This window comes from Typopeltis vanoorti, chromosome 5 (genome assembly GCF_054136105.1).
Source record: "Typopeltis vanoorti isolate ZY-2024b chromosome 5, IOZ_Tvanoo_1.0, whole genome shotgun sequence".
Taxonomy (NCBI): domain Eukaryota; kingdom Metazoa; phylum Arthropoda; class Arachnida; order Uropygi; family Thelyphonidae; genus Typopeltis; species Typopeltis vanoorti.
The window spans coordinates 103,371,768-103,399,176 of NC_143553.1; the positions used below are offsets into that span (position 1 = coordinate 103,371,768).

At 37.8% G+C, this 27,409-nt stretch overlaps 1 protein-coding gene across 2 annotated transcripts in view; it reads right to left on the minus strand.

Annotated features, from left to right (window-relative positions):
- The window catches only part of LOC150106701 (uncharacterized), a 568,467-nt gene that overhangs the window by 490,598 nt on the left and 50,460 nt on the right, over positions 1-27,409 (minus strand). For both annotated transcript variants that reach the window (XM_090393288.1, XM_090393289.1), the window contains exons 2-3: positions 18,115-18,215; positions 3,896-4,096 (exon numbers count right to left, since the gene is read on the minus strand). In XM_090393288.1, coding sequence (XP_090249414.1) covers positions 3,896-4,096; positions 18,115-18,215 — 302 coding nt within the window. The remainder of the gene's footprint in view (positions 1-3,895; positions 4,097-18,114; positions 18,216-27,409) is intronic.

A 27,409-nucleotide genomic window follows, 5' to 3' on the forward strand; every position in this document is an offset into this window, starting at 1 on the left:
TATATGAGTGGAATGGATTGCCAGAGGTGGTTGTGAGCATCCCAACAGTGAATAGGTTTAAGGAAATATATGATAGGTATTGTGTTAATGGATAGAGTGGTTCTCCCATGATGAGTCTTTTAACTCCATGGAGTGCCCATGTAAATAATAATAATAATAATTTGTTTGGTATCATCAATTGCCCTTCCTATCCTCATGAAAAACATTGTACATTTACATTTTGACTTGGAAAATGAATAGCCATGCAGGAGTATCAAAAGAGACGGAAACATATGTGGAATTATAAAGCAGGTGATTATAATAGTCTTAGATGTCAACTTGGGGAAGTTTCGTGGAGAGGGGAATTGAAAGGACAGAATATCATTAGTATTTGGGAAATTGTGAAGGAATATTTGTTAGCAAATGGTAAGCTGTATTCCACGAGTGAAGAAGAGGACACAATTTGGAGTAAAGTGGATGACAAACAATATTAAACAGGAACTGCATGCACAAAAAAGAGGCTACTATGGAAGAGATATAAGGAAACAGGTAAAGAGAAGATGCATGAAGAAAATAAGACACAGGCCAGAAGAGTGACTAGTATGATAAGGAAGGCGAAACTGGAATATGAGAAAAGATTGGCCCTTAGATCCAAGGAAAATCCTAGGGAATTTTTTAGCTATGTGGCCAGTAGGAGGAGAAATGACTGTGGAAGAATGACCTTTTGGGATAAAAATGGGAATAGAGTGACTGATGCAGGGCTGAGGATCGGCTGAGGGAGTGTGGACTGCAGAGTTTGGTGGATAGTGGAATTGTTCAATGAACACTTTATTGGAGTATTTCATCCTGGAGGAGTCAATTTGAATACTAGAGGGATAGAGCAGGTTCGAAGTTTAGAGGTGCAGGAGGAGAGTGTGTTCCACATACTGAGTACTCTGGATGTTAGTAAAGCTGTAGGACTGGATAGTATTTCACCAAGAGTTTTGAGAGAATGTGCTAAGGAACTGACAGTGCCCTTGACCTGGCTTTTCAGTGAAAGTATGACTGCAGGAAAGGTGCCAATGGAATGGAAGGAAGATAAATAGTGCCATTACATAAGGGTGGTAGCAGACTAGAAGTGTGTAATTATAGGCCAGTTTGTGTGTCATCAGTAGTCAGTAAGATCCTGGAGAAAGTAGTGAGGGACCATATACAGCATTGGGCAGATGAGGGTAATATTATCAGTGAGAGTCAACATGAATTTGTGAAGGGGCGCTCTTGTTTTAGCAATATGCTAGCCTTTTATGATAAAGTTACAAGAGCATTAGATGAGGGAAAGGCATATACTGCCATTTTCCTAGACTTAGCAAAGGCATTTGACAGGGTGTCACATGATAATCTGATATTCAAGTTGCAGCACATGGGTCTGGATGTCAGATTGGTCAACTGGATTCAGGATTGGCTGTCCTATAGGTATCAGAGAGTTGTGTCTGGTGAAGCAATATCAAAGAGGCAGAAGGTTACAAGTGGGGTTCCACAGGGCTCAGTACTAGGACCTATATTGTTTAACCTTTATATCAATGACATTGCCAGTGGATTGCAAGGGGATATTCAGTTGTTTGCGGATGATGCGAAGCTGGGAAGGATTATTAGTAATAGTGCAGATGTGGTATCCCTGCAAGAGGATTTGAATAAGCTAGATAGATGGGCAAATGAATGGGGGATGTAAGTATAATGCAGCAAAATGTAAGGTCTTGAGGTTTGGGACACATCGATGGGACACTGCATACTCTATGGGAGAAGTTAAACTGGAGGAAGTAGGAGAGACAAGAGATCTGGGTTTGATGATTGATAGAAACCTGAAATTTAGGGGACACATTGCAAAGGTAGTGAAAGTAATGCAGAGGATTGCTGCAATAATGAGAAGGACACTGACCTGCAGAGATAAAATGGTTATCATTCCGTTGTATAAGACTCCGATCAGACCACACTTAGACTATTGTTCTTAGATCTGGTCCCCAGGATTTGAAGGGGATAAATTAACTGTGGAAAGGGTACACAAAGGCAGATAACAAAGATGGTGTCAGGACTGTACAATGTTAGTTACGAGAATCGGCTGAGGGAGTGTGGACTGCAGAGTTTGGTGGATAGAAGAAGGAGGGGTGATATGATTGAGACTTTTAAACTGTTGAGAGCTGGTTACAGGGTTGAAACTGGGGAGTTCTTTCGCTTGGTTGAACAGCGGGAAGGAGTCATGACAAGGGGCCATCCCTGGAAGTTATGAATGGAAACTGTGAGAAACAGTTTCCTTTTGTCACTCTGGTGAGAGCGAGAACGGTCAATGCATTTAAGGAGTGGTATGATAGACTGTGTTTCCTAGGAGGGACCTCCCTTGATGAGTCTTGATAGACTTGTGTTTCTTAGAAAGGACCTCCGACGATGAGTCTTTTGACTCCATGGAGGCCTGAATAATAATAATAATAATTTCATCTGTTCAAGTCAGAATATTATTCTCATCCAACTATGTTTCACTTATTCCAACTATTTTCATATGAATAAACCCAGTCAATGCAATAGTTTCATCTCCTTTAGTTTTGATACTCCAGGCATTTGTAATAAGCACAGCAATTCATTTCTTAGTTAATAACAAATCCTACCTGTGCTACCCCTCATTTATGACTGCTAAATACCTGCGCTTGCCTGCTCAACCTTTAGAACCCTTTAATCCATATATCTTCCCCAGATTTAACTACTCCTTAGGCATCCTAGGTCATCCCATCCCATGCATACATACATTCATTCCTGCTACCAGAATCTGCTCTTCTTAGTGTCTCCCTGACTACCCTAACTCTTCCAGTTTCTGTTTCCTGTCCAGCTTGTATTCCTGTTCTCTCATTCTCATCTATGACACAACCCATGCTGTCCATTCATACACTTCAGTCCCACCTGATCTACTCTCCTGCTTGGTCACATTGCTTCTGACTTCCTCTAATCCTTGTTCACATCACTCATTTCTCTTCCTTCTGGCAATAGTTTCTCCAGCTAATCAAAATCAAATCAATACAAATGCAATCTATCTCTTTTATATAATTCTTTTTATCCACCTGTTCTGTTCACACTGCTTTCTTCTCACATATCTCTGCTCACATGCTTTTTATGATTCATACTCAGGCAACAAACCAACTACACTTCCTACCCCACTGTTGCTTTTCACTTTCCTTGATAATCTCCTGATATTCATTCTTCCTATGTCCAACCAGACTACTCATTTGTTTTGGTATAGAACTTGTCCACCCTCTCATCCACCACACCTTTAATAATAGAATCTCCCTACAGTGATACTCCTGAATAAATTGCTTTTCTCCACTATCTTTCATTTTATTCTTTTGCTTTCTTTCATTCGTATCCACCAAACACCTTATTTCATTATTCAACCCTTGCATTTCAGGCAGTCATGCTTCCTTTTGTATCAGCAATCATTCCCATTTTTGCTCTGTCAGTTCAGGCTCTCTTCCATAACCTAGAAAGTAATCATTCTTACTTTCAGTCATGTCATGCTCTCTTCCATTCCAATCACCATTGAATTTGTTCTTTTGGTCTCTTCCATATTCACAATCATATGCACTCATATTCTCTCACTCACTCTCCTGACTGATATCATTCTCAGTCTTACAGCTCTCACTGCCTTCCAACTTTCATTCACTCCTCAGTCTCAATCCTCATTTAACCCTCTGCAGTCTATTACAATATCACACTTTTAAGATCAGAAACCAATTCTCATAACAATCCATTTACAAGTTAGTTCTATAACAAAACTTTTTTATAAAAAATGTGGCATAAGTTTTAAATAAAAACACAGACTTAAAACAAATCAGAACATTCTTTTATTTTCTTTTTCTTTTTTTCCAGTTAAAATAGCATATTAGTAGTTACTTACTTGAGGCATGAGGTTATCCCCAGTAATTATGGCAATTTTTAGTTCTACATCTAATTTAGCAGCAACTTCTTTTAGGGCTTGTGCACAGCATTGAGGATTAATTCCTCCTGCATTACTAATAACTCGAATTCCTGAACGCTTAATTTCCTTTAAATGAGGAGCCATTGCTAGGTGGACAAAATCAGGTGTGTATCCCATATTCTAATAAATTAAATTTTTTAATCACTTTCAGTGGTCATTTTAAAAGATAAATGACATAATTCTATTCTGCATCATATATTTCCATTTTAATTATTTATGTTATCACTTCTACAATGAAAACTATGTATCACACACTTAATTTAAAGAAGGGGGAAGAAACAGAGAGAGTAAAAGAGAACTAAGTGTCAGAAAGAAAGAGATCAGAAAGAAACAATACTGCGTATTAAATCCAAAATTACTCAAAATATGCATAAATGAGAATTACTGTTCCACTGAACAGAAGTAAAATATCCTGTCCAGTTAATCCCACATGACATTACATGCCGCTCTTTATAATATATACGGTGTACTAAATATCAGGCTCCATAGACAATTTATTATCTAAATTACATCAAATGTTCAAATTGGCTCCCATTTCTTCTAAATGCTTCCTTAATGGATCATGCTGCACATGTCCTTCCATTACCCAGAGTGGGTTTTTTTCATTGGACCAATATAGTAAACCATATATGCTGACTGAACAAGGTGAAACCCTGCTTCGTCATCACAGAACATAATGCGCTTTTCAAGCTGCCTATGCTGTACAACCCTCACAGTACTCCGCATGATGATCTCGATCATCTCCATGTAGTTCTTGTAGTAACTGGTAATTAGTTTACGGAATTAACAACGCATATAAAGTATATTAATTAAAGGTAACTTTAATGAATAACTTCTATATTTCGGCAATGTCACATTGCCATCTTCGGGAACATAAAGATATGGTATGTGCACTCAGGAACTAACACAAAGCAAATGAGGAAGAAAGCAGGAAACTAATATATTGTTCCTAAAGTCCTAATGGTGCCCTCTTGCGGGCTAATTTGGTAGTCTTGGCAGTTGGGCTGAAGTTCTCATAATGAAAGTCTCCCAAATATGGGGCAGTTTCATGCACCCAAATTTGTTGAGGTTAGGAACGTTTTTTAGAGCTGCTGAAGATTCTTTGAATAATCTTTCGTATTTAAACTTGCTGCGATTGATTATTTTTGTTTTCTTCCAACGAATTTTATGGTGGGTATCTAAGGCATGGTCTGCCAGCCCAGAGCGGCTGTACTGGTGAAACCGGATGTATGTAGTCTTGGTGTTCTGAAATCCTGATATTTGTTGTTCTGCCTGTTTGGCCAAAGTAGGACAATTTGCAGCTGCAAGGGACCTGGTATACACCAGGTAGGTCTAGGGGAAGTGGTTGGTCTTTGGTAGAGCGGATAAGGGATGCCAACTTTTTATATGGTCTGTAACAGGAAGTAAGGTCATATTTTTTGAGGATATTGGTTATTTTTTCAGAGGTGCCCTGGATGTAGGGGATGGTGATAGACTTGGTGTAATCTTTATTGTGGAGGGGGGGGAGGTTGTGGTTTACAGGTTTTAGTATTTTTTGGATTTTTTTGGGGTTATAGCCATTGGCTAAGAAAGTGTTGAGGATGTGGTTTAGTTCAATAGTCAGGGCCTTGTCATCTGAGCAGATTAATTTTGCCCTGTTATATAGTGTTTTTATCACCCCATATTGTTGTGAGGGGGGGGGGATTGCTGGTGAATGTATCTGCCAGTGTGGGTGGGTTTTCTGTAAACAGAGAAAACCAAAGATCCATCAAGCTGGCGGGTGATTAAAGTGTCTAGGAAGGGGAGGGTGTTGTTTTCCTCTTTTTCTAAGGTGAACTGGACTCTGGGATGTTGGTTGTTTAAGTATGTTAGGAAGGAGTGGAGTGTGTCTGAGCCATGTGGCCAAATAGCAAACACATCATCCACATAACGAAGCCAAATAGTGGGTTTTTGTGGGGCGGAGTTTAAGGCTTTTTCTTCAAATGTCTCCATAAAGAAATTGGCGAAAGTGGTGAACCCATGGCTGTCCCCTCTATCTGTTTGTAGAACTGACAAGGCCCTGACTATTGAACTAAACCACATCCTCAACACTTTCTTAGCCAATGGCTATAACCCCAAAAAAATCCAAAAAATACTAAAACCTGTAAACCACAACCTCCCCCCCCCCTCCACAATAAATATTACACCAAGTCTATCACCATCCCCTACATCTAGGGCACCTCTGAAAAAATAACCAATATCCTCAAAAAATATGACCTTACTTCCTGTTACAGACCATATAAAAAGTTGGCATCCCTTATCCGCTCTACCAAAGACCAACCACTTCCCCTAGACCTACCTGGTGTATACCAGGTCCCTTGCAGCTGCAAATTGTCCTACTTTGGCCAAACAGCCAGAACAACAAATATCAGGATTTCAGAACACCAAGACTACATCCGGTTTCACCAGTACAGCTGCTCTGGGCTGGCAGACCATGCCTTAGATACCCACCATAAAATTCGTTGGAAGAAAACAAAAATAATCCATCGCAGCAAGTTTAAATACGAAAGATTATTCAAAGAATCTTCAGCAGCTCTAAAAAACGTTCCTAACCTCAACAAATTTGGGTGCATGAAACTGCCCCATATTTGGGAGACTTTCATTATGAGAACTTCAGCCCAACTACCAAGACTACCAAATTAGCCCGCAAGAGGGCACCATTAGGACTTTAGGAACAATATTAGTTTCCTGCTTTCTTCCTCATTTGCTTTGTGTTAGTTCCTGAGTGCACATACCATATCTTTATGTTCCCGAAGATGGCAATGTGACATTGCCGAAATATAGAAGTTATTCATTAAAGTTACCTTTAATTAATATACTTTATATGCGTTGTTAATTCCGTAAACTAATTACCAGTTATGTCTAACCAACGTATAAGTCTTACTACTAGAATCAGTTCTTGTAGTAATTTGATTTTGTAGGGGTGAAAATGATTGGATGAAAGAATGCCACCATGGGAAATCACTGCAACATTTATTTGCTGTGACAACTTTACAAATGATTTACATGGGTGTTTTCCAGATACCTACTTGGTTGATCACTGCACTGCCAATCATTGATGCTTCTTGTTTCTTTCAAATAAAGAAATAATTTACCAACAGTTCTGTGATTATTTGGAGGCCTGTCAGGATGCTTGGAATTAAACTCATAAGCAACTATTGTGTAGCACCATCTTTGGCATATATATGAACAGTCTCTATTCTTTCTTCTTTCATTAATTTAGGTTCCATAATACAACAATCTGAAAAAAAATATTAATAAAACATATTATTATTATTATTATTTATTATAAAACATATTGTGACTAATATGGAGGTCTGACTTTTGGTGCACCCTGTATATTGTAATATAATTTCCATAATAGATAGATATAGTTCTTTATAAATATAAAGATTGTATATAATTCTCATAAAATCTGACTGCAAAATCACAGCATGGCATAAGAGTTATGATCATATAAGCATGCATTCAACATGTGAAGAAACTTTTAGTATAACTTGACATTTTTAAGCTAATATTGATGAAGTAAAAAAAAAGCAAAAAAAACATGCTGGTTAGTATCATTCTTGCTTTGTACCATATAGATCAGTGTGAAAGTTAATAAAACCTTTTTTTTTTTTTTTCAAATATTAATCAAGCACACAAGCAATCACAAAACCTACATGCTATACCCTAAAAGAAGATTGGAGACATTTGTCTTGGGAAAGCCAAGAGAAATTATTATTATTATTATTATGAACTTCTCCAAGGTGTTCAAAAATTCATTGAAGGAGGGCACCTATTCTACAACCCTCCATCTACACCAACACCATCTACTGCCCACTACTACCCCCACCACCACTAGTATTTTTTGTCTGTAAATTGGGTGTGTGTCCTGAAGCACCGCTACTGTCTAAAACTAACCGCAAAAGTCTAAAAGCACTGATGAAACTGACTTTCTGGTATCAATGTGACTGATATCGCAATGTGAAATAAGCTGAAGTTCAGTCAATCTACAGCAACCAACCCTTCCCATTGGTAGGGTAGCCCTAGATATATCCCAACAGGCATTAGATAATCAGACAAGAGAAAACAATCTTGGAGTTAAATAACATAGTCAAAGTTTAAGGTGTGGCATCTATATGCTTCTCTGAGGAAAGGCAAAAACTCTGAAGTAATTTGCACCATTATGAGTTTCAGTGCTGTATAATAGCATTATTTTGTTAATAAGCAAAGTAGCTGTAGAAGCTCAAAGCAACCAAAAACTATCTCTGAATTCCAGAACAAAGATCAACTTACTTTCTCTCTCCCATTCCATCCAGCATGCAATATGAGCAATGTCTTTAGAATTAAATCAGGCATCATGGAGAGACCCAACATTTTTTTTTCTTTTTTAGGGGTACACTGAAGGACCATTAAGGCTAGAAATTGTGCAATATCTACACCTCTCCCAACCAAGTCATTCCCCACTTTCCCCATGGTATGGCCTATTTCTACAAATGGGACTCTGGCAAGGTGATAAATGCCACCTTAAAAGTATACCTTCCCTATTTGTAGGAAATGCCAAGTGGACCTCTAGGTGGTAGATGTCTTTCAATGCCCAATGAAACACTACTGCTCTGATTTTTGGAGGCATGAAATGGCTCTTGCCATGTTTTGTCTCTAGAGTAGAGTTTCCGGTTTCTGTTCCTCACTTTCTTCTTACATGCAGTGCAGGTGAGGACTCCCTGTTTGTGCTCTAGCACTGTAATCTTTTAATTAGGGAGTCAGTGCATCCTCCATTCAAGAGTACTGCTGTAAAGCAGCTTCCATAGGCCAGATGCTAGATAGTACATGGGCCAAATCTGCTGGTTACTTGATCAACTGGCAAATAATCCTGCTGCTGCTTACTTTACCAGGTTGGGTCTGGAGGGAATCCAAGTACAGCACATGAAGGAGGACACTGTCCTATGTGGGAGTGGTAATGCCCCTTCTCAAGTCCTCCCTTCCACTGCATACCTGTGCTCTTTAAATTTTCTATTATTTTAATCACACCACATAACACATGATATAAAAAATTCCGGTCACTGTGGTTAAAAAAAAATGACCCACAAAAAAAAAAACACCAAAAACTCTAAAAATATCAAAACAACTGAAAAATTATATATACACCCAAAATATAAAACAAAATTTCAGATTCCATAAAATAAAAAACTTTCAGACTGACTTTACTAACATCAGAGGTCTTAAAAAAATCTGAAGAATAGAGTGGATAAAAATCGCATGGGACTACTGAAATTAGTAGAATGTATATTAGTTCTAAAGCTGGTACAAGAACTAAAGGGAATCTGCAATTTTTGTATACTAATGCAAGAAGCACTCGAAATAAGAGGGAAGAATTTTTGGCATTAGTCAGTGCAATCTCACCAAACATTGTAGGCATTAGTGAAACTTGGCTGTCAACAGAAGATGTGGTTACTGGAATTGAATGTGATGGGTAGAGTATTTTCAGGGAGGATAGAGAAGATAGAACAGGGGGAGGAGGAGCACTGTCGATGATGGCTGATGAGTTTCAGTCAAAGAAAGTAGTATATCAAGAGGATAGACATATGAATGATAGTTCATTTAAGGCAGTCTGGTGTGAAATAGTGACCAACACAACCAAATATACAGTTGGGTGCTGCTATAGGCCACGGGGTACAGGGGGTGATATTGGATTCATGCATCAGCAAATTAGTGCAGGATTAGTGATTATTATGGGGGATTTTAATTATGGTGATATCAATTCGAAGGAGGAAATATCACGTGGAATTCATACAAAATGGAATTCATACACCTTCTAAGAGATAATTACTTGAAACAGCACATAACTAAAGGGACTCGTGGTATGAGAGAGTGTTGCATCTGGTCATAGGTTCAGAGAACATAAGTAAGTTGTCCTCATTACCCCTCCAATTGGTGAGAGTGATCATGTGGTATTGACTTGGGAGGTTGCAAAATTTATGGATTTCTCTCTTAAGAAGGGGTATAATTGCAGAAGGGGAGAGATACCAGAAACTACAGGTTAGGTAATTATAACAAACTTTGGAGTGAGCTTACAGCCATCCCATGGCAGAACATATTGCAGGGGAAAGATGTTAGCAGTGCATGGAATATAATCAGCAGGTATCTGAGGAAGGCAATATCAGAATGTATTCCCATTGTCAGGAAAACAAACAAGGTAAGCGTTAGATGGACGAGTAGTGGTATCAGGCTTGATCTGCAAAAAAAGAAAATGTTATGGAGAATTTCCAAGGAGAAAGGCAATCAGTACATTCATGAGCAGTACAAGGCTCAAGCTAGGAAGGTTACCAGTGTAGTAAGAAAAGCTAAATCAGATTATGAGAAACCTTAGTCAAGGAGATCAAGGGAAATCCCAAAGAGCTCTTCCACTATGTGGCAAGTAAAAGTAAGAATAACTTTGAAAGGATAACCTTAGTGGGTGATGATGGTATTGAGGTGACCAATTCAGATGTAATAGTAGAGTTACTGAGTGATCACTTTTCAAAAGTCTATCATCCAAGTGAGGATATCTCTGTACCTGTAGAAATAACTAATGTGAGAATTGAAGTTTCTAAATCAGAGGTACTTAATATATTGCAGAATTTAAGCGCAAACACTGATGTAGGTTTAGATGGAATATCAGCTTGAGTGTTGTGTGAATCTGCAAAGGAATTGTCAACACCTCTTGCTTGGTTATTTAACTTAAGTGTGAACTCTGGTATGGTCCCTAGGGAGTGGAAGAAAGGCAAAGTGGTTCCTTTGCATAAAGGTGGCTCTAAGACTGTGGTAGTTAATTACAGACCAATGACCATCTCAGGAGTGGTGGTAAAAGTATTGAAAAAGTTGGTTAAGGACAGAATTCAAGAATGAGTGGATCAGAATATGATACTCTATAGGAGCCAACATGGTTTTGTTAAAAGGTCGATCCTGCCTTAGCAATTATACCCCATGGAATACTGTTGCACAAATTACAGCAGATGGATACTAAACTGGTGATATGGATAAGAGAATGGCTCATGGAGAGATACCAGAAAGTAGTGTATGGAGGAGCAGGGTCCAGGATGAGACAGGTGACCAGTAGTGTGCCTCAGGGCTCTGTGCATGGGCCGTTATTGTTTAATTTGTACATAAATGATATAGGAAAGGGCTTAAAGGGAGATATTCAGTTGTTTGCTCATGATGCAAAGTTGGATAGCATAATAAAAAAGCAAGTTGATGTTGAGAGTTTGCAGGATGATTTAAATAAGCTGGCAAAATGGGCAAAAAGTAATGGATGCCAGTTCAATGTGGAAAAGTGTAGAGTTATGCATTTTGGGATTAAAAGATTACCATCTGTGTAGCACAGTGATGGAACGGTACTCCAAGAGATTGATGAGGCTAAGGACTTGGGAGTGTTGGTGGACAGGGAGATGAAACTTAGAGAGCACATTGCTAAAGTGTCCAAGATTGCACATAGGATTACTTCGTTATTGAAGAACACACTAACATCCAGAGAGAGAGAGAGAGAGGTTATTATTCCTCTTTATAAGGCATTGATACTTCCATATTTGGATTACTGTGCTCAAGTCTGGTCACCTGGATTCCTTGGAGATGAGGAGGGTGTGGACAGGGTTCAGAAGAGAGAGTGACTAAGTTGGTGAGTGATGTAAAAAATGCTCCCTAGTCTCAATCTATCAATGAGAGCTTGTAGATTACAGAGGTTGGGTGATAGGCAGAGAAGAGGGGATATGATAGAAACATTTAAATTACTAAAGGGTTTTTATAAGATTGATGCAGGGGAAATATTTCAGCTGTGTGATAATGATGGAAGAACAAGAGGTCATCCCTGAAAATTAAGGAAAAGTGTGGTTAATGAGGGTGTGTGAGAACTAGATTATTTGCTTGGAGAGTGTGAATGAGTGGAATGCATTGCCTGACTCAGTTGTGAGTTCTTTGTCTGTAAATGAATTCAAGAAGAGGTATGATAGATATTGTTTTGATAGTTTGGGTCTCCCACGATGAGTCTACCGACTTCATGGAGATACCCATAATAATAATAATTGTAATATCAATGATATGCACCAACAGCTACAGACATCCAAACCAGATATGTTATTTCTGAACTACAATGCATCCTCTGCAACAACATCTTGCTTCAATTTCCTGATCAAGTTTTTGATGATGCTTTTGGCAAGAAGATGAGATGTGCATCTGGCAGGAATGATATTCCCATGCCAAAGGTTATCGGATCTGGAATCCCCTTTATATGAACTGGTTTGGCTCAAGATCTCCTTAGATCACTTTGTTGCCTTCATTTGCTGCCCATATAGTTGTTCTAACTCCGATAACTTCACCAACCTATTTGACTATCTATCTCTGAAAGTCAATCATGTACAGTTTAATTACTCTAACAGTAAAATAATCTTCCTTGATGATTTCCACATCCACAATTCAAACTGGAAACAAAGCTATACTGTTTGCCATCAGTAATGATTTAACACAAATTGTTCATCAACCCCACCAAAATTCCAGATAATACTCATCATTCTCTCAACACCTTGGACCTTTCTTAACCAGCTCTCCCTCCAAATATGCCATTGATGTTAGTTCACCCCTTGGCAAGTCTGACCATAACCATGTCCCATGTCTCCTATTCTACTGATCATCCTTCTCTCAGTCATTCTCTGTGTCTTATCCTGTGGCATTATAACAGTAACCATTTTCATAATATGATTATCAACTTTGCTCTTCTGATCTTAGCATCTGCTCTAATCTAATAACATAAATTATTCTCACTGTAATGAGTGCTTTTATTTGCTGGGATTATTACTTTTATCTCCAATCAAAATCCTTAACCCTAATCCAAACCCTGGTTTTCCAACAATGCCTAAGCAGTCTAAATCAAAATTCAGCATATGCCCAAAGGCAAAATTTCCAGTCAAAACCTTTAGCCTCTTGCACAACTTACACTGCAGATTGTAACAACTGAAAAATACATCATCAAAAAATCCAAAGCAGACACTTTGTAAGGGCCAAATGCATTAAGCTGCTCCTGTACAAATGGCAATCGAGCCTTCTGGTCCCTCACCAAGGCTGGGGGAGGGGTGCACCACTGTCCTTCCATGTTTCTGCCTCTGTCACACATCATGCTGATACAATGGTAAAATCTCCTAAAGACAAGGAAGACTGCTTCGCATAGTTTTTTTCTCCAGCCCTCATATAGACGACCAAGACGGATCTCCAACCACCATTCCACAAACTATTCACAGTATGCCTCCTCTGAAATTTACCAGAAGGACATAAAAAAAAATACTTAGCAGCCTGGATACCACCAATATGTCTCCTGGCCCAGATGATATATACCTCCAACTGTACTGAAAGTTTGTGCTCCAGAACTCACACCCATCTTGTACTGTCTCTTCAAATTTTTGAGAGTATTGATGTTTAAGTAATCATGTGATAATTCAATGGGTCACTTTTATCTCCCTTTTGGATACAGGCTGGATAGAAGTTTGCGTCCAAGCAAATGGATAGATGATAGTGACCCATTGAATTATCACATGATTACTCAAACATCAATACTCTCAAAAATAATGGAGAAGCTCAGCTAACTTCTTGTTACTTTCTCCTATCATTCCCTTTGTCTTCTATCCACTGAACTCTGCAGTTTGCATGACCTCAACTCTCATAACTAACCTTGTACAGTCCTGATATCATATTTGCTACCTGCATCAATTTCTTGAGTTCTTGAGAGATAACTATCTCAGGCAGCATGTAAAGGAAAGCACACGAGGATTGAGAGTTTTAGATCTGATTATTTCATTGAGGATGTGATTGTGAGTGGAGTATTGCACTTCTCTCCAGTTGGTGAGAGTGATCATGAAGTAATCACCTGGGTTGTGGCTAACCATATGAAGACTTCTGTGAGGGGAGGATAAATACATTTAGAATTACAAGGTTAGTGATTATGCCAGGCTTAGGAGACGGATTGGAGCAACAGCATAGAATGAGAAGTTTAGGGGAAGGCGTCAAATAGATGAATGAGGGGATTAAGTGAAATCTAGAAAAAGAAGTCACTTTGGAGGCAGCACAAGATGAATACTGGTAATAATCAGTTGTACAAACAATATCGAGAACAGACAGGAGAGTTACTCAGATGATAATGACAGCAAAAGTGCAGTACAAGCAGAAATTACCAAATCAGGCCAAGAAAACCATAAGGAGTTTTTTCAATATGTGTCAAGTAGAAAGATCAACAATTATGGCAAGATCATGTTAATGGTTGAAAGTGGTAGACTGCTGCAGAGGAAAGAGTCAAGGAATTGAAGTTAGCAGTTCATCAGGGTGTTTCATCTTCAGTGTAAAATCAGGAAAAGATGAAGCAGAAGTGTAAAGAAAGAAATGAGAAAAGATTTACTGGTAAGCAAGCAAGGGATACATGAGGAGTTAAGTACTAGATGTCAATAAGGCCATAGGACTTGATGACATATAAATTAAAGATACCAAGAAATTATATACTTGGTTTAATCCTTTATCCAAGTGTAAGCAAACAAAGTTTGCACCTGAAGTATTTTCAGGACTGGGGCAACTCATGGTAAAGGTGGTATGACTTAACATCACTTGTCTTAGTATCCCATAATGCAAAGCACATCTCCTTGCAGACATGTATAATGCTATGCATTATGGGAAAGGATACTACTCAGGCTAGTTTCAACCTTTATTGATGTCTCATCAGTGGGAGCCAGACCTAGAAGCTCTGGCTCCCACTGATGAGGTGAAAGAGGATAAACCACCTTAACTACAAGTTGCCTCAGCCCTGAAAATACTTCAGGAGCACACTTTGTTTGCTTACACTTGGATAAAGGATTAAACCAAGTATATAATTTCTTGGTATCTTTAATTTACAGTATAACCAAGTGGAAAAACTTTCAACAACTATCTATCTCTAATCCAGAGTATTATAATAATAAGGTGTGTTACTTTTTGGCAACTCGTATATAAAAATATGACTTCTGCATTACTTCAACCTTGGTATCACTTCTGGGTCTGGCTCCCACTGATGAGACCTCAATAAAGATCGAAACCAGTCTGGGTAGTGACCCTTCTCATAATGCATAGCATTATACATGTCTGCAAGGAGATGTGCTTTGCATTATGGGATACTAAGATAAGTGATGTGAAGTCATACCACCTTTACCACGAGTTTCCCCAGTCCTGAAAATACTTCAGGTGCAAACTTTGTTTGCTTACACCTGGATAAAGGATTAAACCAAGTATATAATTTCTTGGTATCTTTAATTTATAATCTAAGGGAATTTATAGTCTACATGTCGTAAGGGAATGTTTCAGGGAGTTAGCATTAGCCTTTGCCTACCTGCTTAACAAGAGTCTTGAAACAGCACAAGTCCCAAAGGAGTGAAAGGAAGGCAAAACTGTTCTACCTCAAAGAGGTGATTATAAGGCTGAGGTTACAAATTATAGGTTGATCTGGAGTTGTTGTTAAGGTATTGGAGAGGTTGGTGAGAGCTAGGATACAAAAGTGGGTTGATAACAGTGATATTCTTTGTACTTGTCAGCATGGGTTTGTTAAGGTGAGGTTGTGTTTTACCAACTTGTTTATGTACTATAACAAAGTGACAAATGAATTTGACAAGAGAGATGTATATACAGTAGTATACTTAGATTTTGCAAAAGACTTTTGATAGATTGCCACAACATAAATTGGTAACTAAATTGGAGCAGATGGGAATTGATGATATATTAATGACTAGGATAGACATAAGAAAGAGAGAGAGAGAGAGAGAGAGAGAGAACAGTTATGAATAGAAGTACTTGCATTAGATGCATATGAATTACTAATAATTATAAAGTTGTGTGTTAACCTATAACCTCTAGACATGCATGTTTACATTTATGATGGACATAAACACTTGAAAGGGAAAGAGGTTTTGTATGCAAAAATATGAGTAACTAACCGATAATAATCAGTGCCTCCGTAGCTCAGTTGGTATAGACGAAGCCTTTTGGTCATAAAGATCTGGGTTCGATTCCAGTCTATGATGTGAAGAACCTTTATCTGATCTCTTTCGACTAAAGGTGAGTTGGCCAATCTCATATAGAGTTAGGGCATTTTTTTTCACTCGGCAAATCGGGTTTTTGTCCCTCAGAACAGGAAAACTGGCCCCCATGAACACACACACACACACACACACACACACACACAGATTACAGTCATGAATACTTATGACAATATGTGGAAGAGATAGGGTCCTCACCACATATCGTTATGCCCGTAGTCAACTTCCTAGATAGGAGACGGCACATGAATGGAAGGATAGACAACTGGCTCACAGATAGGTCTCAGCAAGTTGTGTATGGAGGTGCAGTATGCTGGAAGAGGAAAGTCACCAGCGGTATGCCACAGTTATGTTTTGGTACCAGCATTATTTAATTTGTATATTAATGATATTGGGATGGGTTTATCTGGACATACATCTGTTTGCAGATGCAAAATTAAAAAAAAGTGATGAGCAATGAAACAAATGTTGTGGCCTTACAGGAAGACCTGAATAGATTGCATGAGTGGGCACAAGTATGGAAATGTCAGTTCAATGTTGTAAAGTGTAAAATTCTGAAAATGATAGGCATCAATGGGATGCAAAGTATACACTTGGTGAGGAAATTTTAAGGAAGTTGAGGAAACCTGAGCCCTTTCAGTGGTGGTGGACCTTGATCTTAAGTCCTGAGGTCAAGTTGTACAAGTTGTGAAGTCATCACATCAGAATATAGTAAAGATAAGAGGACCTTAACATATAGAAATAAAGAGGTTATGGTTCCATTGTATAATGCCTTGATCAGGCCTCATATGGATTATAATGCATAGATTTGGTCCACTGGTTGTCAAGATGATGAAGAGCCTCTGTTGCTCGACTGGAAAGACCTGGGTACGAATCCCATCTAGTACATGAAGAACCTTTATAAGGGCTTTTCAACTGAAGATGAGTTAGCCAGTCTCATACAGGTATACGTTTTTTTTCTCCCAGAAACTGAGGTTTTTCATCCCTCAGAACAGGCAAATTGATCAGTAGAACACAAGAAATTAACATATATAATACACTGGCCTCATAGCCTATGAGTTGCTTTGGCCATAAATCTAAATAAACCAAACCACAGTGATGAGGACATATTAAAAAGGATACAGAACATGGATTAAGATGGTAACTGGTCTTAGGGATGAGGGATATGAAGACATATTTAGTGAATGCAATTTGCAAAGCCTTGTGAATAGGAGGAAGGGGGGAATATGATTAAGACACTTAAGTTGGTAAAGAGTTTATTACCAGGTAATGTTGAAGAAATTTTTCATAGAAAGGGTAGAGATATAAGGAGCAAGTTTCTTGCATGGAGAGCAGCTGGTGGTAGAATGCACTGCCTCACATTGGGGTGATTGGATGGACTGAATGAGTTTAAAGCACAGTTTGATGGCTTTGTGTGTGACAGTGTATATGTCCCACGATGAGTCTATTGACTCCATGGAGAGTTGTGTAGATAACAATAATAATAATGTATATATACTCCATATGAGCTTGAAGTGAAGGCCAAAACATCAAGACAGTCCTTTTAACATTAGTTACTGATACCAAATGGTAACTGGCATCTTTCTGTTTGATACCAGTAAAATATATTACAAATAGTATATTTTATTAGTATTGAACAGTAAAATCTATTACAGTGATGCTTGAAACAGTTATTATTATTATTCCAGACTTCCACAAAGTCACAAGGCTCATCATAAAACACTTTTTAAACTCATTCGCTGTCTATACTTTCATCACCCTCTCAAGCGTGCCCTTGCATGCTCTTACCACTCTCCATGCAAAAAAAACTTATCCCCCACTACTTCCCTTTCACACCTTCCAGGATTTGTATCAATAAATCATAATGAAAGAAAAACTGATAATCATCATTAAAAAAAAATGCAATACAATGATTTTAGAAGTAATTTTCTATACAAAAGAGATAGAAAATACTATTTTTTTTTCTCTTCAAAATATTCAAAACATAATAAGTTCAAAAGCAGAAGCCTTTAGTATGATGTTATAATAAAAATTAAATAAAAATCAATAATAATAGTTTCTTACTGGTGATTTTTGCATGGCTGCTACTAATAGAGACATGGTTATCTCTGACAAGTAATCAAATACCAAAAAGTCCAACTGGCCATAATGGACAAGTTGAGCCACTACAGGAAAAAAAAAAAAAAACAAGAACACTTATTAAAATATGCAAATTTTTTTAAACAAAGAATTATTATTATTATTATTATTATTATCCAGGCGTCCATGGAGTCAAAAGACTCATCGTGGGAGATCGTTTTCAGGAAATACGAAGTCTATCATACCACTCCTTGAACCCATTAACCGTCCCCACTCCAACCACTCTCTCTCTCTCTCTCAGGCAATGCATTCCAAGGTTCAACCACCCTCCATGCAAAGAAACCACTCCTCACCCTCTTGCACACAGCCTCCTTTCATAACTTCCAGGGATGGCCCCTTGTCATTATTACTATCAATCTTCCATCAGTCTATCACTTCAGTTAATTGGATAGAGTAGCAATTTGGTGATTTGTGGAGTTCACGGCATTGCTCTCCTTGGTGGACTGAAGGAAGATTGATGTTTTTTGTTTATAACCAACGAGGGTATAATTTAGGAATGTGATACTTTATGGGAGGCGGGGGGGACTGTTTTGTGAAGTTGTATCTTAGCAGTATACTCACTTTCTACAATAAAGTGACAGTTCAGTTAGATAAGGGAGATAGCTATGCCATGATACTGCTAGACATACTTTGCAAAGTCAATTGATAGGATAAATCATGAAACCCTATTATGTATGGTAGAGCAAATATGGAAAGGTGATGGATTGATTGCTACTGTCTATCTATGGAGATGAATCAAAGAAAAGGCATATGAAATGTGGTGTGACATAGAACTCTGCACTTGGGCTACTGTTATTCAATATTAATTACATTGAAAATGATTTAAGGGGGAATATCCAGTTGTTTGACAATGGTGCTCAACTGTGGAAGGTAACAGCTAATAAAGGTAAAGTAGGAATATTGAATGATGATCTGAACAGAGTGGTAGTTTAAGCAAAGGATTATAGATGCCAGTTTAACATTTCAGAGTGTAAAGTTATGCACTTTGGGATGAAAAATACTAAAAGATGTGAATTACACAAATGGAAGTGGACTTCCCATTTGTGTAATTGAAAAACTGATGAGGCTTGGGATTTGGGAGTGATGATAGAGTAACTCAGAATTCAAAAAACAACACAAAAGTTGGCACAATAGCTCAAAGGATCACTTGGATGTTAAGAAACATTGACAAACAAGATAAGGGAGTTATATGACCAAATACAAAGTTCAGCAGATAAATGAAAAATAGGGGATATGATAAAAACACATAAATTATTAAAGAAGTTTTACAGTGTATGTGCTAGAGACAGGGTTGCCAGATGAACACAACAGCTTATGGCCAAAATTTAAAGAAAATATGGCCAAAAATGGCCACTTTGGAAAAGTATTAGGCCAAAAATATGGCCAAAGATATAAAATGATCGAATTGTGTGAATTAACATACCAACAATTAAGTGTGCATAAATTATGCCTATATATTCGATTACATATCATCAAAAATACTTTTAATTAAACTTAAAATACTTGCAGTGAAACTCAGCTGTTAATTTGACAGCACTTCCTCAAGATACTGAATATCTTGTTCTTCTTTTTCTGCAGTCGAGTCATAAAGGGTTTTGCTGTTGTGCATTTCGGGAGTACATTTAAAGTTTTGGCAGCACATATTGTTATCACTTAAGAATGAACGGATTCTTATAATTGAATCCAGCAGTTTAATTTGCATCCTGTTTTTCTGGGTTTAGTTTTGATAGATGTTACATAAGAAAAAATTCGTTCAACTATTGCGTTACTTGCTGGCAAGATAAGGCATGTTAGGGCATAATTCGACAGTTCTTTAAAATTATTGTGTTTGGATACTGCTTGCCAAAATTCTAACGCTTCCTTAGGGATTCCATCTTGTTTGAAGTTTTCTTCTTCATTCCATGCAATAAGGCTAATTTTTCTGTATTGGTCTTCGACTACATCAACATCGTTTATTAGGTGGAAAAATGGCAGATCAGAAAATTTTCCCTTTTCTGTTTGGCTTAGAATAACAGTAGGATTTAAAAGTGACAGACCTTTAAATATATCAGCTGACTCAGGGAGCTGCTTGTTCACTTGATTCAACGATTCTTGAAGCATGGCTTGGCACCTAAATTTCATAGACTTTATTTTATTATTTTCTTGTTCCATATTAGCCTTTGATAAAGACTATCTCTGTGTGTGCGCAGTTCTTTGGCAAGATGGTAAGGATCAGCATAGGTTTGTTGGAACAAAACAATAAGCCTTTCGAACTCTTTAACAATGGGAGTAGCAAATACAAAGTAAAAATAATTCATCCTATCTTGTAACATCTCTTTTATCAACCATGCCATATACCTTGTATCCTGACCTCCAGATTGTTCACAGCAGGTGAAGTAGGCAATTAATTCTTCCCAATTTAGCAGTATATTATTGACGACTTTACCTCTCGCTAACCACCTTGTCTTGGACAATTTCATAAATGGAAGGGGTGCATCTTGTTCCTGGTCATCTTCAACTGCTAAATTCATCACTTTAAAAAGAGCCTTAAAATCTTCTCTTCTCATATTGCTATTTGAAAACCACGAAGGAATTTCAGTCAAAATGAATCCAACATTGGATGGCAGCTTTGAAAATGCATGCTGTATACAAATTGCCAGAGCGTGGCAAATGCACTTCATTTGAATACAGTTCGGATTTTCATTTCTAATCCTAGTCCACAGGGAATTGTTACTTTCAACCATAGCAGCAGCACCATCACTAGCAAATCCAATACAATTCTTAAGAGTTTGATTATATGAAGTTAACACTTCTGAAATTTTATTAAATAAAACCTCTGCTGTTGTCTCTACAAAAGGTATAAGACCCAAGAAACTGAGTGAATTTTATTTGTTTCATTGCAAAAAAATCTAAGAACTATGCACAAATGCTTTTGTATTGCAATATCTGTAGATTTATCTACTAGTAATACATACTTTTTACTTTCTAAATCATGCTTCAGTTGCTCTTTCAATGAAGCAGAAATTAAATTTTCTATAATTGCAATACATTTGGTTCTGTGCAGTTTAATGCCACCAAGAACACTATTTTGGTATTGTTTCTTAACTACTTCACCTATATGATCTACAGCACGAATTGAGGAATGATATGCTATTGCAAGGCTAAGTTCTATTTCTGCTTGTTTTTCCTGGTCATTCATAGATGATTTGATAACTTTATCTAGAATTGTTTGTGATGTACTGGGAGATTTATATTGGTGTTTCTTGGATTTTTTGTGAACAGATATGTTATAAAGTTTTGGCAGCACGTTAGTTTCGCAATACATGCAATATTGTTCTTGTCCATCATCAGAAGATTTCAGCCACAAATATTTTACTTCCCACTCTTTTTTATATTTTCTTCCACCTCTATTATCACTTTTGTACTTAGGCATTTTAAAGGGCTTGAAAAAAACAAAATATCCCAATTCAGAAAATGGAGAAACAAAAAACAAATTATAGATAATAGTACTACAAAATTTGTAGTACAAATACTAATCTGGCACAGCAAACACCAATCTGGTAAAGGGAAAATAACAAAAATATAAGCAAGATAAAGATCGAGTTTATAAACGATATTAAAAAATTCATAAGGGAGGTGATAAGAGTAAGGCTTTGAATTATAGACCAGTCTTGTGTCTGGAGTTGTGGTCAAGGTATTAGAGAAGTTAGTTAGGAATAAAGTTCAGAATTGGGTTGACAACAGAAAAATACTCTGGCAGCCAGTATAGATTTACTAAAGGAAGATCGCGCTTTAGCAACCTGCTTACTTTTTATAATAAAGTGACAAATGCGTTAAGGGTGTTGCATATACAGTGGTATATTTAGATTTTGCAAAGGTGTTTGATAAATTGCCACATGACAAGCTGGTAATTAAATTGGAATGGATGGCTGAACAGTAGATTGGTTCACTGGATTGGAGATTGGTTGTCTGATAGGTATCAGCGAGTTGTCTATGAAGGAGCGATATCCCAGAAGAGGAAAGTTACTAGTGGTGTACCTTAAGGGCCCATTGCTGTTTAATTTGTATGTAAATGATATCTGGAGAGGTCTGAATGGTGATGTGCAGTTGTTTGCAGATGATGCAAAGTTGGGCAGACCTATCAGGAGTAGTGTGGATGCTGTAGCTTTGCAAGAGGACTTGAATACACTGTCTGAATGGGTAAATAAGTGGGGATATCAATTCAATGTTTCAAAGTGTAAGGTTTTGAAATTTGGGAAGCAGAGATGGGATGTAAAGTACACAATCGGTGCGAATATCTTGGAAGAGGTAGAGGAAATGAGAGATCTGGGAGTGATTGTAGACAAGGACCTAAAATTTCGGGGACATGTTACTAAAATAGTGAAGACAACACAGCGGATAATGCGAATGATGCGGAGGACATTGACTTGTAGAAGTAAGGATGTTATGGTTCTTTTGTATAAGGCTTTGATCAGGCCACATATGGATTACTGTGCACAGATCTGGTCACCTGGTTTTCAAAAAGAAAACCAGGTGACCAGATTGCGTTGTTCAGAGGCGATTGACTAAGGTGGTTTCTGGTCTCTGGAATGTAGAGTATGAAGTCAGATTGACAAAATGCAATTTGCAGAAATTGGTGGATAGAAGGGGGGGGGGGATATGATTGAGACATATAAGCTGTTAAGTGGTTATTACCAGATTAACGTCGGAGAGGTTTTGCACAGAATGGGTGAGGATAGCAGGAGACAAGAGGTCATTCCTGGAAGCTGTATAAGGAGGGTGTGAGCAAGAGAGTGAGGAGCAGGTTTTTTTGCATGGAGAGTGGTGAGTGATTGGAATGCTTTGCCTGAGAGTGTGGTGTGTGCAGAGACAGTGAATATATTTAAGGCACAGTATGATAAACTGTGTGTATAATAGAAGGCTTCCCATGATGAGTCTTTGACTCCATGGAGGTTTGTATAATAATAATAATAATAATTATACTAAAATCACTTAATTACCATTCTTACAAAATTGAACATATTACTTGCATATTGTCACAATGCGGATAAAGTTTATGCAAAATATTCCAGTATGAAAGCTTATGAGATAGAACTATCACCAAAGAGCACCAAATGTCTGATATCACGCAACGGAACAACACTTGCAACCCAAAGTCTATGCCGTAACTAACTAGAGACGATTAAAACAGACATGGACCCAAGCTGGTATGGCTGTTATTATTATTATTCCGGGCAACTCCAAGGAGTCGACAGACTCATCGAGGGAGGCCCTAACATCATGTCAAGAACAACTATTCGACATTCACACAGTATCTATCATACCTTGCCTTGAACTCATTCATGGTCGTAGCACCAACAACAGACTCTGGCAGCTTATTCCACTCATTCACCCCTCTCCAAGTAAAAAACCTAGCTCTAACACTCTTGTCAACCACATTCTAGCCCAGCTTCCATGCATGGCCCCTAGTCCTCCCACCACCAGTCCTATTTTCAAAAATATCTTCTGGATTAATCTTATAGAAACCCTTCAGTAATTTGAATATCTCAATCATATCACCCCCTCTTCCGCCTATCAACCAATTTTTGTAACCCACAAATCTTCAACCTATTCTCATAAGGTTCATTCCACAGACCTATTATCATCTTGGTCACTCGTCTCTGGATCCTCTCCACTTCCTCCCCATCATGAAGAAACCCTGGCGCCCATAACTGGGCACAGTAGTCCAGATGGGGGGTCTTATCAAAGCTCGATACAGAGGAACAACAACTTGTTTGTCTCTGCATGTTAAAGTATTTTTCAGAAGCCAAGTGATTTGATGAGCTGATTTAGCCACTTTTGCAATGTGCTCCCTAAACTTCAATTCCCTATCCACCAACACTCCCAAATCCCTGGCCTCATCAATCTCTTGGAGTACGGTTCCACCAATGCGATATACTGCTGCTATTCTTTTCACCCCAAAGTGCATAACCTTACACTTTGCCACATTAAACTGACATCCAATTTTCCTAGCCGAGTCCTCCAAACTATCCAAATCATCCTGTAAAATTTTGACATCCTGTGCACTCACAATTGCTCTACCCAACTTTGTATCATCAGCAAACAAGTGAACACTTCCTCTCAGATCCTTACCTATATCATTGATGAACAAATTGAAAAGCAGTGGTCCAAGAACAGAGCCCTGCAGCACACCACTAGTCACAAGCCATCTTTTAGCTGCATCGTGTTTGGTGGCATTTATCAACAGAACTGGATCAAGTTTATAGCAACAATAGGAGCGGGAGCTTTGTGTACTTGTTTTATACAAGTACAGAATGAAGCTCAAGCATGCTTGGTGTTATTGAAGAAGTCATTGTAACAAACTATAAGCCAGCTACCAAGGCTCATTATGACGTCATTGAACAAACATTTTCAGTAACAGTCAATTTGCATCAAGCGTGTCACCCCCAACCAAACGTCGCGTAAAGGGGTACCAACAGCTAGTCTTACAATGCGACAACAATATTAAACTAAGTAAATAATGCATATGATTTGAAATCTTTGTAAAAATGGCCAAATTAGTGGCCACATTTGCATAAATGGCCAAACTGATTTTTTCATGGCCCCAGAGTTCAAAAAAGTGCCATGAAATGGCCAATCTGGCAACCCTGGCTAGAGAAGTCTTTTAATACATGAATTGGTGGAAGAAAACAAGGAGTCATCACTGGAAGTTGTGTATTGGTATGGTTAGAGGATATGAGAACTAGATTTCTTTGCTTGGAGAGTGGTGAATAAGTGGGATGGGTTGCCAGAGTCAAAGTAGCTGTGAGAACTTTTTTTTTAATCAGTGAACAAGTTTAAGAAGAGGTATAATAGGAATTGTGTGAATAATGGTTAGTGTGAGCTGACTTAGGATCAGTCTTTGAACTCTAAGGTAAAATCCATATAATAACAATAATAATATGGGAATCATGTTGTAGACACAAAACTTTCTTTAAAGCCCTCAAAGAAGCAGCATTTTGGTTACATGCCAAACAATGAAATAAATTTACTATCTAAAAACAATTACAAAACATTCATGCAATGTAGTGAGATTTGAACCTACAGAGTGAAAATAAATAGAAATTTGTTTAGTGAGTATTTTAGATATGATTTATTCAATTATATGACTTGAAAAGAGGCTAACGAAAAATTGTGGAAGTGAAATTTCAAGGAAAGATACACTGGGAGTTGTGTAATGGTATTATTATTATTATTATCACCTTAACCTCCATAGAGTCACAAGACTCATTTTGAGAGGTCAATGCTAGTCAGTTCAAAATCTATCTTACCATGGTTTAAGCTCATTCACTGTTTGCATTGTCACCAACCTCTCACACAAGGCATTCCATATTCCTACCACTCTCCATGCAAAAACTTACTTCTTACCCTTTTACTTACTTTTTCCTTTTGTAACTTCTAGGGATGGCCCCGCCTTGTTCTACCATATGAAAAAAACTCCCCTACATTAATCTGATAACTCTTCAACAGCTTAAATGTCACGATCATATACCCCCCCCTCTTCTATCCACCAAACTCTGCAGTCTGTCCTCATAATCAACATTGTGCAGTAATCTGCACAGTGATATCATTTCTGTTATCTATCTCTGTACCGTCTTCAAGGTTATTTCATCTCCTTCAAATCCTAGTGACCAGATCTGAGCACAGAAATCCAGATATAGTGTGATCAAAGCTTTACACACTAAAACTACCACCTCTCTTATCTCTCATGATCAATGTCCCTATCCAAGATTGCAGCAAATCTATGAGATATCTTTACAAACTTTGCAATATGTCCTCTGAACTTCAAATTTCTATCTATGCACACACACACCCCAAGATTCCTTGCTTCCTCCACTTCTTCCAGTGCAATTCCATCAAGTGAGTATGAACATCCCATCTGTGGATCCCAAATTTAAAACCTTACATGATTCAGCTTATTCAAATCTCCTTGAAGAGTGAAAACATAAGCATTGTTACTAATAACCTATTCAAGCTTCACAGCAGTTGCAAACAACTGGACATCTCCCTGTAGCTTAGTGACAATATCATTGACATAAAGAATGAACAGCAATAACAAGAACTATAAAAACAGAGGAAAACTCACACAAAACACTTATATACTGGAAGTTTTTGTTCACTTGGTTAGAGTATAATAAATTTAGTTTAATTCTTTATCCAAGTGTAAGCAAACAAAGTTTGCGCCTGAAGTATCTTCAGGACTGAGGCAACTCGTGGTAAAGGTGGACCAATCTCTCATTAATACTTGTCTTAGTATCTCGCATAATGCAAAACACATCTCCTTGCGGACATCTATAATGCTATGCATTAAGGGTAGGCCACTACCCAGACCGGTTTCAACCTTTATTGAGGTCTCATCAGTGGGAGCCAGACCCAGAGGTGGAAGTAATGGAGAAGTCACATTTACCTATACAATAAAGGTCGAAACCGGTCTAGGTAGTGGCCTTTCCCTTAATGCATAGCATTATACATGTCTGCAAGGAGATGTGCTTTGCATTATGGGAGATACTAAGACAAGTAGTGGTGAGAGATTGGTCCACCTTTACCACAAGTTGCCTCAATCCCGAAGATACTTCAGGCGCAAACTTTCTTTGCTTACAAAGAAAGTTTGTAAGCAAAGTTAATTCTTTATCCCTTGGAGGGATAAAGGCTTAAACTAAATTTATTACACTTATATACTGTTAAATTTTTGCGTACGTCTCATAGGTATCTTCAGTACAGGATTATAGATACCATTAGATATGTGAAGAGCCAAAGGCTTCAATTCAAAAGAAACTATATGGGATGTAATATCCCTTAATTTAAACAAGTTATAGATACCAAATAAACAACAACAGACAATTAATTCTTTAAAGTGCCACCTTAGCAGCTAATGTAAGATAACTAAATAGTCAATAATTTCCTCACAAAAAAAATAAAAATAAAAAAATAAATATATATATATTTATATATATATTTACTTATACTGCCAGTGATTTACTTCAGGATATTTACGCGAGTATTTGAATAGAGATATTCAGTTGTTTACAGATGATGCAAAGTTGGGACGAACCATGAAGAGTAGAGATGATGTTGTGGCCTTACAAGAAGACTTGAATAAATTGAGTGATTGCACATGGGAATGGGGATGTGAGTTCAATGTTGCAAAATGTAAGGTTCTAAATTTTGGAAAACAAAGATGGGATGCAGAATTTATGCTTGG